Source organism: Cucumis sativus, chromosome 7, assembly GCF_000004075.3.
Source record: "Cucumis sativus cultivar 9930 chromosome 7, Cucumber_9930_V3, whole genome shotgun sequence".
Lineage (NCBI taxonomy): Eukaryota > Viridiplantae > Streptophyta > Magnoliopsida > Cucurbitales > Cucurbitaceae > Cucumis > Cucumis sativus.
The window spans coordinates 19,914,534-19,930,707 of NC_026661.2; the positions used below are offsets into that span (position 1 = coordinate 19,914,534).

Consider the following 16,174-nt stretch of genomic DNA (forward strand, 5'->3'; position numbering starts at 1 on the left):
ACTAACCCATTAACTTTAGTAGATGTGGCTGATTTTGGACTAACAAAAAAGATCAAGAAAGGAAGTTGAACTTTGAGGGGACACATGCCCTGGCCTCTACGTAACTCGTGACAGTTATGATAGTGTTACCAAAGTAATAATGTATCAATCAGAGTGAGTTTTGAACTTAATTGACATGAGTACTTAGTTTTGATATATAATATATGTGCTCTGTTGTATTGTGGATGTGAAATATAGCTCTAAGTTTGCGACTAAGATAGGGTAATACAATAAAAATGCATGGTGCTTACTTAAACATTACTATGTCTAAAGATAGATCGTGTATGTACAAGTTTTCCTCTCACTTGTCTAAATGTAAGTGAAACAAGAGGTTTCATGGATAAGTCAAGGTCGAAAACAGAGAATTAATGCACTTAAGAATATGGCATGTGATGTAACTTCATGCAATTTGTTTCTATACCGTATAAATATGAACCGTATGGTCTACCATACGTATAACTATACTAGCTGCACAAGAGAAATAAGATGAAAATAGATACAAGTGTCATGTGTAACATGTACTCAGTTGTGTTTAAGCAATTTGAAAAAAGGAATACCTATATAATCAGATACAACACAAAGGTAATTAGTTAATTAAGGTGGTACAAATAATTTATTAACTTCAATTTTAGGGTGAGCAATCTCTCGGTACGTTCATCATACTTTCTCACCTTTCACGATACAAATAGTCAAAGTTACCAAATTATTTTATCTTATCTATTTGATTGCATTATCTACAATTCATCCTATATCAAGGGGAGCAACCTCTCGTTGCCTTATAGCCATCTTGAACATTTATAATTGGTTAGTTAGATGGTGTGGATGTTTTATATGTCATTATATAACTTCTGCCATTTAACTATGGCTATATTTCAAAACTCGATATCAACATTTGTGTAATGAGCACATTTCCATCATCCCTTGATTATCAACAATATATTTAGGTTTTATTCACACCAACTTTTTGAGTCTTTGATACCAAAATTCAAACAAGAATAACTTTTACGTGACATCAATGATGAATTTATATAAGGAGAAGAAAAATGTAGTCTCCGAACTCAAAAAATGAAAAGAAAAAAGAAACTTATCTATAGGTGTGGTGCTTGTTACACTTTTCTCAAGATCTATTTATTTATCATCATCATCATTTTTTTTTATTTTTTTGTCAACATTGACTAATTTAATGTATGATCGGATGCTCGACCCCTCCTCTAACTTTGTGCTTGTTATTTATATAACTAATTTTGTATCAACCTTATTAGTTAACTCAGTAATAAATTGATCAAATAGCTCTCTAGTTCCAAGTTTAAGTTCCTATGTTTACTCTATTTTTTTCTACGATTTTTTTTTGTATTTTTAATTAAAAGATTTACAAAATACAGTAAAATTATGAATTCTGTCGATAATAAAAGTTGATAAACTTCTATCATTGTCTATCAATATTATAATTAGTGTTTATCAATATTATTATTAGTGTTTATCAATATTAGTAGAAATATATCTATTAATATCTAATATTGAATAGAATTTGAATTTTTAGTGTATTTTATAAATATTGGGTTAAATTTGCGTTCCCCAACGTTGATAGGTATTTTTGGATGAGTTAACCAAAATTTAATTCATTTGATGAGTGGGTGTGACCGTAGTTCATGCGAAGGAGAGAGCGTGTCACATTGGCCACAATAATCGGCGATCCCACGTCAAAGAGATCACTCAAATTTTGCGCCATTGTCTTTCTACAATAACTCAAAATCCCCACGACATCACTCAGCAAAATCCGAACCCGATCCCAGAAAAACATGGCCCACGAAGGGAAGGCGGACGAGCAACTCTTCCAGCTTCTTGCTAATCTTCTTCACCAGGTCCAAATTTCCCACCACTTTCCTCCCAATTCATCACTTTTTCATTATTTACTTCATTTTTCGGGATCTACCCTTTTCGATTTTTCTAATTCTATTCGTGCTCTAAGAGTAGTTATGTATTGGAATTGGTTAATTTCTCATCTAGGTATTGTCGAGATTTTCTGTTAGAACGACAAATTAGGTTGATTGTGTCTTTTAGATGTCTAGAAAAGTAGGTAAATCATCAGGAGCAGGACCGAGCGCAGTGTTGCTTCGACATTTAATTCTCTGTTATTTATTTTGGAAATTTATGATTTATGCAGAATTTGGTATTGGGAAATTTTGGGGCTGTAGTGTTTCCTGCTATGTTTCGTTGATTAAACCTTTTCTTGTATCTTTGGCTTTATTTGAACATTGATTTTTGAGTACTGGGTAGTTGAAAATTTGGTTTGATTGTGCTTTTGTTGGATACTGGGTGTAGCTAAATTGTCCTAAGCATGTAAGAATTTTGTGTATGCTTAAGAAACATAGAAGAAGGTATGGGTATTTCAATCTTTATAAATGAAGTCGGGGCATTGTTGCAGTAGGATATTATGGTTTCTGTAAAAGATGCGCGTTGTCCTGGTTTGAACGTCAACTTGGTGTTAGGAAGTAAACATTTAAGAGGAACATAGTGATTTAAATCCTGAACTAGGTCTTTACCTACCAAACTTTCAGTCACCACTCCTGTTCTGTGTATTGTCATATTCATATATCATGTTTTCAGTTTTGTGTTTCACCTACCAAACTCATCACAACGCTTGTATTGGTGAAGCCTCGTACGGTGATGAGTAACCAAAACCTCTCAATTTACACGTCTTCTCTTCCTGAACTGTCTCAAATTTGATTTTGAACAATATTGGCATGGGGTTGGGTCATCAAACCTCATTCATAGTTTGGGTCCTCAGAGATTCAACATGTTGGTAAAAAGCTTCCAAAATAACATGGCAGAAGCAAGTTGCGAATGAACAATGAGCAAAATAGTTGATATGGAGATTTAGCATGTTTGGCGGCACATGAGGCACCAAGAAGTGGGAGTGGTGCATGTAAAGCATTCATCATTGTAACCTATCAACCATATAGCGCCAACGCTAAGTCCCAAAGAAAATTTTGATCTTCTTTGGATGATGGACTGACCAAATAATAGAATAAAGACCCTTCCTGGGAGATTCAACCAAACCCACCAAATCTGCTCTTAGAGATTTAACAACAATGGACCCAAGCATAGAAAAGTTGAGCCATCTTGTTAACTAGCACATCGAAGCTCGACACTAGAGTTTGGAAAGGCTTGGAATAGGTAACTTAGGGAGAGGAACATAATCACTTGATAAAATGGCTACAAAGGTTCCCTCCAAAGAACTACAGGAAGAGATTACCAGTTACTATGGGAAGAAGGAAGGGGATGGTCGGCCAAATAGGGAATAGTCGGAAGTCCATGTATTCCTTGGAACATATCTAAGTTAATAGAGCAATGTTCTTTAATTAAAGTGGCAAATGCTAAAGATTCATCCTTTTGGAACAATTTTGGGTTGGGATCAGCCTCTCTTTCAAAGGTTTTTAAGATTTGCGTAGTGACTACTGATAAGGAATATGACAATCCAAAGGGCATGGAGGAGAATTCTAGCTTGTGGAAGGAAGGTGCTTGCTAGTAATTTTGGGAATTTATCTGCACTTTCTCTTACCTAAAGATAAATTTATTTTGCAGGTCGAATCACTTACCAACCAGGAAGAAGTTGAATTGCGTACAAAGATCGAAGCTCTCGGACTTGAAGTTACAAAAGTACCCTCAAAGTCCTTAAAGCAGCTTGATGAAGTCAGTATGGTTACCTTTTACATACATTCATTGCATATATCTTTGTTCAACCGTGCAAGCATTTTCATGAAGAGATTGATTCTATCTAATATCTAAAAAGTCTATTTCCAATTTGTCTATTTATGTCCTTTATTCAGCTGGAAATTGCCAAGGAGTTGGATAAGCTATCTGAAAAGCTAGATAATGTGGATGAAATGATTTCTTCAGCAATGGCTGCAGATCCACAGGTGCAGTCTCTGTTGAGTGATACTGCTGATATTTGGATGCCGGTGATAACTGCATCGGCAGACGAACGACGAAATTTTACACCTTCCGTAGGAGAAAATTCAGAAACAGAAGCGAATTGTGAAAGTTAGATATCATTGTTTTTTCTTTTGTTTAATTAAAGGATAAGTAATTTCAATTATCTATCATAATTTTGTTGTATTGATAAAGAATATGTTTTAAAGCTAGCTTATACAGTGGTTGGAAACTTGGATCTATTCTTCCAACCAATCTTGTCTGTAGAAATAATCCTTCATAATTTTCCAAAGATAAATATTGGAAAGGTTCTTTTTTTAAAAAAAAATATTGATGTAAATAAATATGCTAATCTGAGATATTGCCCTTTTCTTTTTTTCCTTTAATTTTTTTGTTTGTACGAAATTAACTTTATCAGGCATGAAAAGTAAAATTTTGATATTTTGCCATAATTTAACGGGAGATAATCTACTTGAATGGATCAAAATTACTTGTGATAGTATACAAATTCAAAAAATAAGTTGAAAAGAAGAAAATCAAGCCTTGAATGGTTAAATACATGTTTATTTTATTCAATCAAACTACTACGATATATATATATATATATATATATATATATATATATATATATATATATATTAGAATCTCTAAACATGAATGATCCTAAACAAGAAAAACAAAACTAGTTTTTAGTGCACTTTTGAAAGTGATCAACCAAGTCTTTAATCACATGACAAATTTTAACTAACTCGAAATCAATGTAACTTTAAAGACTTAGACATATAATAGGCTCTGGCTTGACTTGAACATTTATTTAATTATTTGAGTTCATTTAATTGGTGATCCAAAGAGGGCTTGACTTGGACATTTGAATAGATGGGTTAATCTACACAATTATTTATTTACCAACTCAATTGCCTGAAGACAGCTGAAGGTAGGGCATAAATAAGATGAAAACAAAATCTATTCACTACAAATAAAGCTAAAACTGGCTAAAAAGTAAGTTTTGCTACAAATATAACCATACAGATTTATGCTTAGAAACATGAAACTATTCCAATTATGCGACATTATTTTGCTGAGATCAGCTTGACGACTAGACCTAAAAGTGACGTAACAGCAGAACTGAATATCCATAGTATAAGGGATAAGACAAAAAATCCAGCTAAAATGGTAAGAAATGGAGGACCTTGGGCATCATCACTACTTGCTTTACTCGAACTATTTTCCTCCTTGATGGAATTCCCATCTGTGGATTTTGAGGCTGCTATAGATCTTTGCCTTAATTCTAATCCAATGATGTTCTTCCTGTACCTGTATAAAAGAAATCACATAAGCACTCGTCTAAGTAAATATTGCGAATACAAATATCAGTCATTTCATACTCTTAATTCTTAAATGTATTATAGTTTCCAGTAAATCTGCTTAGCATGTGAAAAGAGAATTTCAGATACTGGTTTGGCCCTTATACAAGCCTGCCATATATATCTTTCTGAGTAAATAATTACCAGTAATAAATGATATGAAAAGAAACCAAAAAGCGAAAAGCTAAACAGACAAAGGCCAATAAAGATCCTAAAAGATGGAACCAAGAATGATGGGAAATTTTATTTTCCACCCCAATACTCCACAAGATTACTCTAAAGAGTAACTTGGCAGAGAATGCACAGATGAGTCAACTGACAATTTGAGAAGATAATAGGTTTTAATTCTATTTTCAAGAAACCATATAGGCCATTGTAGAATTATTATTTCCCGGAAATCTACAGTAGAACTGCTTCACTATTAGAGAAGAGCCTTCAGAACGAACAAATAAGACTTTCCCTATTTGCACCAGAAACCAACAAATAATGGACAAAGTTCTATTCATGCTCATGTAATGACCAAATAAGTATCAAATCAAAGATCCATCCCATGTAGACGTCGAACAAGATCAGGAAGTCTCAATCCTAACACTATTTAAGCTTTGGGCCTGTTTGGGCTGAGGGTTTAGGTGGAGTGGAGTGAGCTTCCTTGTTTGGCCCGAGGGCTGTGCGTGTTTAATTGGGGCTTAGGGTTTAGTAACTACCTTCAAATTCAATTTTCAGCACAAGAATCAAAATGGATTACCTTAACATAACAAAGTTATAGACGAACTTGAATGCTAAAATGCTCACAACAGTGCAACACCAAATAATAACTTCAGATATCCTTTGAAACTGTACATGCCAGCCAGAAGCAATTTGTCGAAAAGGACTGCTAAAATAGGTATCAAATCAAAGGTTCACAACATTTAAACTATAAAACATTCAGAACGTTAATAAGCTGTTTGCGTCAGTAGCTGAAACCAACTAGGAACCAGCAAGCCAGCGACAATCGTTCAATTCCACTTTCAACACACAAATCAAGGAGGATTCACTTTAATGCTAACATGCTCCATTCAACACATAAAAATCCGGATATCCCTGAGATTATAGATGTTGAATACCGAGATCGAAGAAAACTGCTTAAGTAGTAATCAAATCAAAGGTATGTCAAATATAAACTCAGAAAAATAAAACCAAATACTAGTGAAGCACTTTGCGTTAGAAGCCAAAAGCAATTAGGAATTAGCAACTACCAGCTGCATTCCATTTTCAACAAAAATAAACAGTCGATCCACTTTACAGGACTAAGTAACAGATGAACTTCATCGCAAGCATGCTCATTAGTCTCATTACAGCATATAAAAATCCCGAAATTTTCTAAGAGATTTAAAATGTTGAATACGAGGAATCGAAGAAGAGTGATTACACGAAGGATACCTGAAAGAAGGAAATGGAGAGGCGTTCGAGTGAAATTGAATGCTGGCAATGTAAGAAGGAAGAAAGGCTCGGTGAATCGAACTCCGGCGGGATGTGAGATTCAGTTGAGACGGCGGCGCAGCGAAGACGGAAGCCATTCTTCACCGTCAGTGACTTAGTCGTAATACAAAAACTTTGGAGCCTCCGGACACAAAGAGTGAGTGGTTGGTGCTTCTTCCGTTCGTAATCTACGTGTCATTTTCTTATCATACCAATATTTTCATTTTTTAATACACATTTGTTTTGAATTTCGTAACTTCATAATGAATATGATTATTTTATGACCAATAAAATAACATATCATATCATCCAATCATATTGTATCAACGATGATGGAAATAACTATATAATATATACTATCCTAGCACTAAAAAAATTAGAAATGATATACTCAACTCCGATGCAAATCTTTACATTGTTGGTGCAAATGTTAATGTATGTTCTTGATTAAGATGAACATGGGATGGAACTAAAAAAGTACTGGTACATAGGTACTTTGATCACTGTTCAAAAGTTAATGCGATTATTTATGTGTGAGATTAGTAACGTATAAATAGTAGAAAGAATCTTAATTTTCTTTCATCACATCATTTTATCTATATTTTGGAGTAGGCAGAGAATTTCTCTTTTTTTTTTATCCCACGTCATTTTATTTATATTTTGGAGTAGGCAGAGAATTTGATCCCACATCTACCTTTCTTGAAGAGAAAATATGATCTTAGTACTAATTTATATAATTTTTTAGTTTAATCCAACCCTATACTTCATTGTGATTATTCCTACGCTGTTTCATTTATACGCAATTTGAGCATTTTAGTTGCCAACTTAACTTCCAAATCTTGACACCAAAAGATTCCTTAGAAATTGAAATGAGGCACTGAATTCAATGACAAGCTGTTCGTTAGCATTTTCAACTTTCTTACTTCCACATATTCTCTTTCTAGAATATAGCATATTACAGATTTTGATCCGACTCTTTCATACCAAAAAAAGAAAAAGAAAAGCATTTGTTTTACTATCTTATCACAGCAATCTTTATTTTAAAAATTAAGTTCAAAGATAAAGGTAAAAACATACCAAATTTTAGCATGTTAGAATATTATCAATACCAACCTACCAAGCAAACAAACAAAAATATCACTATTTATTTGTGATGAATTACACCTTTCAATTTAGAGACTATCCGATAGAGACTTACGTTCTATTATATTTATAAATATTTCTAACAGTTTTGTCATTTAAAACAATTTTCTTCACTATAAATATAACAAATTACTTTCAACAAAACCAGTCCTAACAGCTTTAAACGTTGAGGGAATATGATACTGAAAAATGCATGTATACTTAGAAGTATGTAGTTACAGGGAAAAGTGCAGCTGAAGCTCTGCTCTGCTCAGTTCTTAATGGTCAAACCTTTTTTTATTAATGGCTCCCACCATTTCCTCCTTCTCATTGTGCCTCTAACAACTACTTAGTGAGATCAAACGAATAAAAAATTAGCCAGAAAACTGGGCAAGTTTAAAAACAAGTGATTATAAAATTTACTAATCACCAAAGGAAATTCCAGATGATCTTTGCATCTGCGTGGGCAAACCATGCTTGAGAATACTTTATTACAGATGATAAGAAATCACTCGCTCTGAACAAATTTGTAAAGCCTCAATGAAATTTTCTTTTAGTCAGCCACTACAAATTCAAGTAGCTTTCTTGCAGTAGTCCTCAAGCCATTGCATCGTCACGCTCTTCGGCCTCTCTAGTGGCAACCCAAGAGCTCGGTCCCATATTAACTGAACCCAAAAAAATAGAGGAAAGTAAATCTCAAAGAATTTGGTAGCAAGATCAAGAAGTTGAAAACGAGTGTAAGAGAAAACAAACCTGAGAGCAAATACCAAGACTCCTTGAAACACCAAAGAGAACAGTGAAGTACCTGCACATAGTTAAAAATGAAAGTTTTAGGTGTCAATTTTGTTGAAATTTAGCAAGGTTAAAGTGGAAACGCAATCAATCTACCTTGCTTCAGTCAAACCAAAGTAGTTCAACAGCACTCCACTGTGAGCATCAACATTCGGCCATGGGTTTTTAACCTGCAAACAATGAAAATGCCACAAGAGACAACCATGTAAGATCCTTGTGTGCCCTCCATAAGCATTAACAATTCAGAGGATAGTTTCATACAGTCAATCAAAACATATACTGTGTTGACTATGGAATCAAGCGTGTCTTGTTCATAAACAAAGTAGAATTCATTTTATGACCATATGAACTGGAGAGAATTTAAATCTAAATGGTTGATAAATGTCATTTTAAAAAAACAATCTCCAGAAGAATTTCGTACCTAACTGTTAAAAAGCCCATACATAAAAAATGAGTTCATATATGCTTTTAGAAATTATTTGTGGGGAAGATAAGGAGCATGCACAATTGAGCTAGATAAAGCACAGAGAGGTTTATCTTGCCTTGCCAAGTTCTGTTAGGATAGGTGGCACAACTTCGTAGAGCTTGGATACCTGGAAATGCCCATGCTAGGTTATTGTGTGAAAGATTTACAGTTACGTAAATAAGAAAAGATCTATAAAGATCAGATATATGTTAATTAAAGTTTCCAATCAGGGATAAATGACAACCAGCTGAAAAAGAGGATCGTCAGGCAAATGCTTCAAGGCAAACTCTCTCTGACAAGTGTATCTTGGATCTGTTTTACGCAGAACTCCATGACCAAATCCTGGAACAACCTAAAATTTGAAAATAATAATAAGAAATTGTTGGAAGTTCATATAACCGATATGCAACCCTTAAATTTGAAAAGGAATTGCGTAAAAAAACATATTCATTTCCTATAGTAGACAAGATCCCAAATATATTGGTGTTTGTGAAAATGGGAGAAAATATCTCCCAGACAAACTAACAAATATGGCAGAGATGCTTGAAGGAAAATTTTCTCAAACAGTTGGCAAACCAAGTGGGGGACTAAGAAATTTTCCAACTAAAAAAAAGGCAAAAAGTGCATATTCCTGTCGATGAACCTCTGAAGAGAGATAGTCAGTTACTATAAAATAGTACAGTTACCAATTTATACACTATAGTATCTTTTTATAATCAAAGATGAAGGTAAATTAAATATGATCTCCATGCCTGACATTTTTAGCTAGAATGAAAATGAAGAATGAATTTAGGTTATCACCTTGCCACTGTTTAGTGTTTTCCAAACATAGTCTTTCAATTGATCCTTGGTTATGTTCTCTCCACACTCCTCCACTACAGATTTGATCCAAAGCAGAACTTCCTGCAAGCAGTGGGAAATGAGAAGACAATATTTGGCAATCTCTATCTGTCGTTAAGATCCATAAGGCAAAACATTTGTTGCTGTGCATTCATGTCATCAAGCCAACTGGTACTAGTTAAGATTAACACTCAAGCATCATATGACTTCAGATCTACGGTCTTAAACTGAAGAAATAAATTCCATCACTCAAAAGTCAAAAGATATACAGCAAAAGGAAATAAATCTCTGAAGAACGTTCCATAACTTACAATCAAACTATCAGTTATAAATTACAATGAACAAACCCAAAGAATGTTCTCAATACCCGTTGCTTCTCTACTGATTCATTTTTCCCCTCTTTAGGTAAATTGAAGGTGAATGGCGTGGAGGGGAAAGGGTAGTAAGAATTAAATCCATCAATATCATGAGTGTTACAAATGATAATTATATAATTTATTAAGAGCTAGTGCTAAATGGAGGGGAATAAAAAGTATCTATTAGAAAACAATCTACCCCACGCACCTGATTTGCCAAACCATGTAATGGCCCAGCCAGACCATTTAGAGCAGCAGCAAATGAAAGATAAGGATCTGAAAGTGCACTAGCAACCTGCATGAATGTATTAAACGCGGGTATGAATATTGATATGTTTACATTACCCTAGTGCGCTTGAAAAGTCATGTTTCAATCATTATGCAACAGATTTCCAGAATATATGAGAAGCTATAAAATACAGGAGAGAAAATTGAGAAGCGAGATAACTTACAAGGTGGCCTGTGTGAGCGCTTACATTCCCACCTTCGTGATCACTGCAGGTCATTTTTTCAAACAAACATTATATTTAATCTAATTATTATCTCTTGCTTGCTCAAGTTTACAATATGAGATATTAGACATTCAAATGGTCTGAGTCATACGGAGTGGAATAACATATACAGTACCTATGGATAGTAACATAGAGCCTCATGAGTTCTTGCATTTGGGGACTGTCAAATCCTAACATGTGCGAAAAATTCCCACCATAATCCAGAGAGTCATCTTTTGGAATTATATGGCCATCCTTGTATATCCTTCAAATATGTTTAGAAGGATATCCAAATTAATCCAACAAGCTAACAAGGAAGAGAGCGTGCAAGAAGATGCCAGAACATTTTTAAATATGCAAATATTATAGCATATGATGAAGCTGATTAGAAGGAGAAATTTCCATGTTGAAGTACAGTTAGTTGAAATATAATCGACAAGTCTACAATTAGAAAGTGATCTACCAACCTGCGGTAGACATAAGAAGCTACCAAAGGCACTTGAGCAATTAAATTCAGTGAATCTTCATACGTTGGTTCCCAATACCTAAAATAACGAATAGTTTTCAGTACTTGAGTATTGAGTAAATAAGAAGCCTGAATCGCAAATGCATAAAACTATACTTTGATTTGTGAATTCCTTTCTCATAAGCCTTCTGGAATTCACTTTGAACCTGAAATGAAGTAGAAGTAGATGCTTTAAAAGACAGCTAAAACAGCATGCCAAGATGAAGCTGGATAAACAAACCAGAAGATAATTGTGCTCTAAATGGTCTAGAAATAATTGTGCTTCCGAGAAACCAAACTCAGCAATGCATGGTTGATAAAATTGAAACTAAACATAAAACGATGGTTTTGCTCAAGATAAACAAACCAGAAAATATTTCAGGAAATCCAATATGAAAATATCCAAACTAATCCTATTATCTCATAAACCTTTCACGTAGTGAGCAAGAAAATCATAATCACCATTCACCTCATGTAGGACATGACAAATAGAGAACTTCATTACAAACCTTAAGAGCCATAATAACTAATGAGCTTAGCTTAACTGGCATTTGTATGTTCCTGAGAACATGAGATCCTGGATTCAAATCCCTCCACCCCCAAGATGTACTTAAAAAGACATTTTTGAAAAAAATTACAAACCTGAAGACCCATGACACCTGTTGCAAACTGAGTCATCGGGTGAGATGTAATAGGAAGAGCATCAATGGCCTTGTATACATAATCTGCATCCAGTAATGACAAAAGCCCACCATTTAGGAAAATGCTTGTGGAAGTCGCAACTAATCAAATATCCTAGTGCAACAAATGCAAAGACATTTTTCTAAATGTCTTAGGTGGAGAGGAAGAGACAGCTACTGGATGTCCTAAATTAACCACATATGCTTGTACAACTAACATGATGCATATCATACAACTTACAGGGTTCTATGAGGAAAGTGAAATATTGGCAAAAACATAACATACTTGTGTACTAACAAATGCTGATAAACAAAAATTTACGCAATCTGATTTTCATTATCTATTCATAGAAGCATCCAACACACCATCAAGTTCTGAACAGTTTAATACAGAAGTAAGCTGAACCTGGAACAGTGGCGCGGCTTTGTAACTCCCTAGATAATGCATCAACTTGCTCTTTGCTTGGCACCTGATACATGAAAGAATAAATGAGGAAATATTTGGCAGTATAAAGCAAAACCACAATTGCAAGAAATATTTGGCAGTACAAGACAGATATAAATTTATAAAAGTCAAACACAAGCTTTTTGACCAACTCACCTTTCCTGTGAGAAGAAGCCACAGAAGACCCTCGGGTAGTGGCTCTCCATCAGGCTTGGCAGCTGGTAGTAACTTTTGACATTCAGGAATTGACAGACCCCTAAAGCGAATACCCTGGAAATATAATACTCCCAATCAATTGCTGTCTCAATATCAGCATTTATCCGATTCAAATAGACCAGAGGTAACCATGTATATTGGGCATAGAAACATTAAGAACAGACATTTCAAGATCAGATAACTTTGCTAGGTATTAACCAAAAGGATTGAATACCTCGTCAGGATCAAGTAGAGATGTTTCCCACAGTAATCCTGTCATTCCCCTCATTCCACCGAGTACCTTCAATGTTAGAGACAAGGCATTTAATTAAGAGATATGAAGAAAATCCTTGCAGAAATGTTTATTAGTTCCCATAAGAACTCTCGGGAGTGATTTGGTTGAATGGATCGTGAGGTAACAAACTTGGCCACTGATATCAGAGAGCAGCAAGATAGAGACTAGTTATAATAATATACTTGCCATATCAACAGTGATGTTGCCCAATTGAACCTTTCCATGTTCAGCTTTGAATTTCTTGAGGCGATCCTGTATAATTATTAAACATGTTAAGAATATACATTAATGAACTGTAAGGTTTTCCTTGAAAGTTTGATCGTCCTTAGATGAATACTGTTAAGGATAGACAAACCTGCTGCTCTGGAATCAATTCCCTCAAATGAGATTGTAGGTCCTGCATAACAGATATAACTTTATAAGCGAAATCACTCATTGGATTGAAGTAATCACTCCATATGCCAGTTAATTACTACAAAATGGACAGAGATCAGCTAATTAGAAAGATGCACGTAGATTTAATGGCAACAGATATGAACTCCGACAAGATAGAAATTGCAGCCGTCACAATTCGATTAAACAATTCACAACTGTAAGATTCATCTTAAAATGAAGTCTCGACTCTTTAAAACGATAGCCTAACTTAACCAAACAGGCAAGACAAAGAAAAGATAAAAACGTGAGTTGAGAATATTACAAGATCGGATGAGCTCTGCATTTGAAGCCATCTAACGGAGTTACTGAGATTTGATTGTTGCCCCTGAAGCATCACAGAATTCTCCTGATCATTAAAACCTCAACCTCAAAAACAATAACATAGGAACAACTTGGAAACTATATACTCACAACACGCGACCGTAGCTTAGAAAGAGCCGTCAAACTTTTGAAGAACGCCATGACTCAAAAAGTTCCCTAACTGCAGCATAATGCATAAAACAAAACTTGCTAAATGAACACATCACAGATCATGAAAAACATAAAAAAAAAAAAGAAAAAGAAAAAGAAAAAAAACAAGCAAAATAGAATACGTAGAGAAATGATATACGAATATTGAAGAAGAAAGAACAGCGACGAACTCTGTTTAGGATGAAATGAGAATCAATTGAAGGGAGATGGAATGGAACGTACAGGAAAGTCAGAGCAGAGAGATGGAGTGCAATGGATGTTGTTGATTCAGAAACGGAAAACTGAGCCGCCTTCGAGTTTCTTTATTCCGAAGGAGAATCCAAATCCAAATGAGAGAAAGTGGAAGTGAAATTTCTTTGATTGCTTTTGAGACTTGTCTTTGTAAGTTCTCGCTTGTATTGCAGCGGCTGAAGTTTGGTGCTAACTTACCCGAAATACCCCTCCTTTCTTAATTCATTTTCCAATTTGACGTCTGGCGCAAAATTAAAAATGTTAATTATTATTCTTACCCTAAATATTAGGGAATTTTGTAAATGAATAAATATTTGGTCGGATGTTCTTTTAACAAGTTATTAGCTCTCGATAGACTAGAATATTTTGTTATATTAAGAGAATATTTAAAATAATTTCTATTAACAAAACTTAAATTTAGTTTCAACCATTAGTTATTAGTTTTTATTTGTTTGGTTGTTGTTTTAAATATTTTGTTTGGTTGTTATTTTAAATATGTTTATATGACATTATCTTTTTTATTATCTAACCAAGTTTCGTAAAATTTTGTGTGAGACTAAATTTAAAATTTAAAATATTGAATAGACTAAGTGTCAATAAAATACAAATTATGAAAATCAACCAATCCAAACACTATATTGTCGCTTCCAATATAGTATGGTGGATGTGATATCCATTAATCGTCTATATTAATCAAATTTAAAGTCGAGCATTTGTTCAGTTCAATTAGAGAGAAGTAAAGATGTAAACCATAACAACATGAATATACTCAATCGAGTTATGCTATTTATATATCAATTTGTTGTGCTATAACAATTTATACGTAATGGCAGTGGATATTAAACTTTAGCTTTAATAATTAAACAAACTAGACACTATAAAGGAAAGTATTTGATGTCATAGCACACATCATCTTTTGTCGTGGCCTAATATCGGCGTTCTTTTCTTTCTTTTTTTCTAGTTAAGCTTTGTTTTATATTGAGCATGATCTTGAAAAGTCAAATATATGTGTTGTTGCATCAAAGTTTATGAATTGTCTAATGGAATATGTATATTATAATGGTAAGTGAAAAATAATTTTCTAAGATTAGCTGCTAGGTCATTTTCATGTTTTTTTAACATATGTTCAAAATGACAAAGGTATACATTAGGTATTTGAATTTTTCAATTTTATAATTCTTTATTTTGTTTCGTATTCAAATATTAAAAATTAATTAGCATGCGCATTTGAAATAAAATTAATTTTTTACGTCTAACAAATATGGAGAAAATATTGAACCATTGTAGTTTGTGATTTCTTTATAATAAAAAGTAAGATAGGTGAAGGTCATATCGTAAACATAATTAAATACTCGAACTTTAATGATGTATCAAACATGCACGCTATGGAAGATCCAAAATCCAATTTGAAGACCTAACTTTGTAATATAACATATTTTAATCCTCCATATTTCAAGTTTTTAACCACCTCCACTGTTTTCAATTTTTTAGGCTTTATTTAGTGACCATTTGATTTATGCATATACACACAACATATATACTATATATATGCATGTGTTTAATTGTTAAAATTTATTATCAATGGTGATCTAAATCATCACACAAAATGGTTGTGATAGATTACGCAAATTCTCAATTCCTATATCTATTGGTGTTAGATACAACATAGAATTTAAGGACTCGCCTTATAATTATGTTTGATTGTTTTTTAAATATAACAAAAAAATGTTGTATACATAGGCGATATATAAGAATAAATATATATATGTCAGTGATAGATGATAGTAATTTGTTAATCGTTGCTATGTTTAAAAAATAACCCTAAAGAAATGCATTAAATAAAGTTTGCTATGTTTAGAAAATAACCCTAAAATAAAGACATCAGATAAGAGGGGTAAGACCGTTGATTGAGTTAAGTATAGGGGGTAATTGTAGGAATAGGAATGGTAAGATGAAAATCGCCATGTTCAACAGGTGACTATGAGCTGTTGTTTAAATAACAATAGTTCTTTGGAGATCTCGGATTTGACTATCGTAATTTTGATATTAACTCGTG

The 16,174-nt window shown here is 33.6% G+C and overlaps 3 protein-coding genes across 4 annotated transcripts; 1 reads left to right on the forward strand and 2 right to left on the reverse strand.

The window, feature by feature from the left end:
• Positions 1-1,620: 1,620 nt before the first annotated feature.
• LOC101220647 lies at positions 1,621-4,342 on the forward strand. Its single transcript, XM_004135855.3, has 3 exons — positions 1,621-1,901; positions 3,625-3,732; positions 3,870-4,342. Exons 1-3 carry the CDS (start codon positions 1,839-1,841, stop codon positions 4,086-4,088), a joined length of 390 nt encoding a protein of 129 aa, XP_004135903.1. The 5' UTR covers positions 1,621-1,838; the 3' UTR covers positions 4,089-4,342.
• Positions 4,343-4,849: 507 nt separating this feature from the next.
• On the reverse strand, positions 4,850-6,995 carry LOC101220885 (hypothetical protein). Its single transcript, XM_011661170.2, has 2 exons — positions 6,756-6,995; positions 4,850-5,286 (listed from the first exon to the last, which is right to left on the reverse strand). The coding sequence occupies exons 1-2, from the start codon at positions 6,890-6,892 to the stop codon at positions 5,043-5,045; spliced, it is 381 nt and encodes a 126-aa protein (XP_011659472.1). The 5' UTR covers positions 6,893-6,995; the 3' UTR covers positions 4,850-5,042.
• Positions 6,996-8,114: 1,119 nt separating this feature from the next.
• On the reverse strand, positions 8,115-14,269 carry LOC101220412 (citrate synthase, mitochondrial). 2 transcript variants are annotated; one of them, XM_011661171.2, is made up of 20 exons: positions 14,110-14,269; positions 13,828-13,897; positions 13,679-13,741; positions 13,337-13,378; positions 13,168-13,233; positions 12,922-12,987; positions 12,648-12,761; positions 12,453-12,516; positions 12,009-12,091; positions 11,484-11,533; positions 11,329-11,406; positions 10,998-11,126; positions 10,823-10,865; positions 10,579-10,665; positions 9,976-10,077; positions 9,419-9,526; positions 9,251-9,301; positions 8,805-8,878; positions 8,670-8,721; positions 8,115-8,581 (listed from the first exon to the last, which is right to left on the reverse strand). In XM_011661171.2, the coding sequence occupies exons 2-20, from the start codon at positions 13,876-13,878 to the stop codon at positions 8,489-8,491; spliced, it is 1,416 nt and encodes a 471-aa protein (XP_011659473.1). In that variant the 5' UTR covers positions 13,879-13,897; positions 14,110-14,269; the 3' UTR covers positions 8,115-8,488. The 2 variants fall into 2 exon arrangements, with proteins under 2 accessions (XP_011659473.1, XP_004135902.1); XM_004135854.3 differs by having other exon boundaries at positions 14,058-14,268.
• Between the last annotated feature and the right edge of the window lie 1,905 nt (positions 14,270-16,174).

Excerpts from the sequence above, each read along its gene's own strand:
- LOC101220885 (XM_011661170.2), bottom strand. The coding sequence starts at position 6,892 with ATGGCTTCCGTCTTCGCTGCGCCGCCGTCTCAACTGAATCTCACATCC. Across the intron at positions 5,287-6,755 it reads TCTCCATTTCCTTCTTTCAG|GTACAGGAAGAACATCATTG; the intron begins GTATCCTTCGTG and ends TCTTTTATACAG.
- LOC101220412 (XM_011661171.2), bottom strand. The coding sequence starts at position 13,878 with ATGGCGTTCTTCAAAAGTTTGACGGCTCTTTCTAAGCTACGGTCGCGT. Across the intron at positions 12,092-12,452 it reads AAGCCGCGCCACTGTTCCAG|ATTATGTATACAAGGCCATT; the intron begins GTTCAGCTTACT and ends TACTGGATGCAG. Across the intron at positions 9,302-9,418 it reads ACGATCCTCTTTTTCAGCTG|GTATCCAAGCTCTACGAAGT; the intron begins GTTGTCATTTAT and ends GGGCATTTCCAG.
- LOC101220647 (XM_004135855.3), top strand. The coding sequence starts at position 1,839 with ATGGCCCACGAAGGGAAGGCGGACGAGCAACTCTTCCAGCTTCTTGCT. Across the intron at positions 1,902-3,624 it reads TTGCTAATCTTCTTCACCAG|GTCGAATCACTTACCAACCA; the intron begins GTCCAAATTTCC and ends TTTATTTTGCAG. Across the intron at positions 3,733-3,869 it reads CCTTAAAGCAGCTTGATGAA|CTGGAAATTGCCAAGGAGTT; the intron begins GTCAGTATGGTT and ends TCCTTTATTCAG.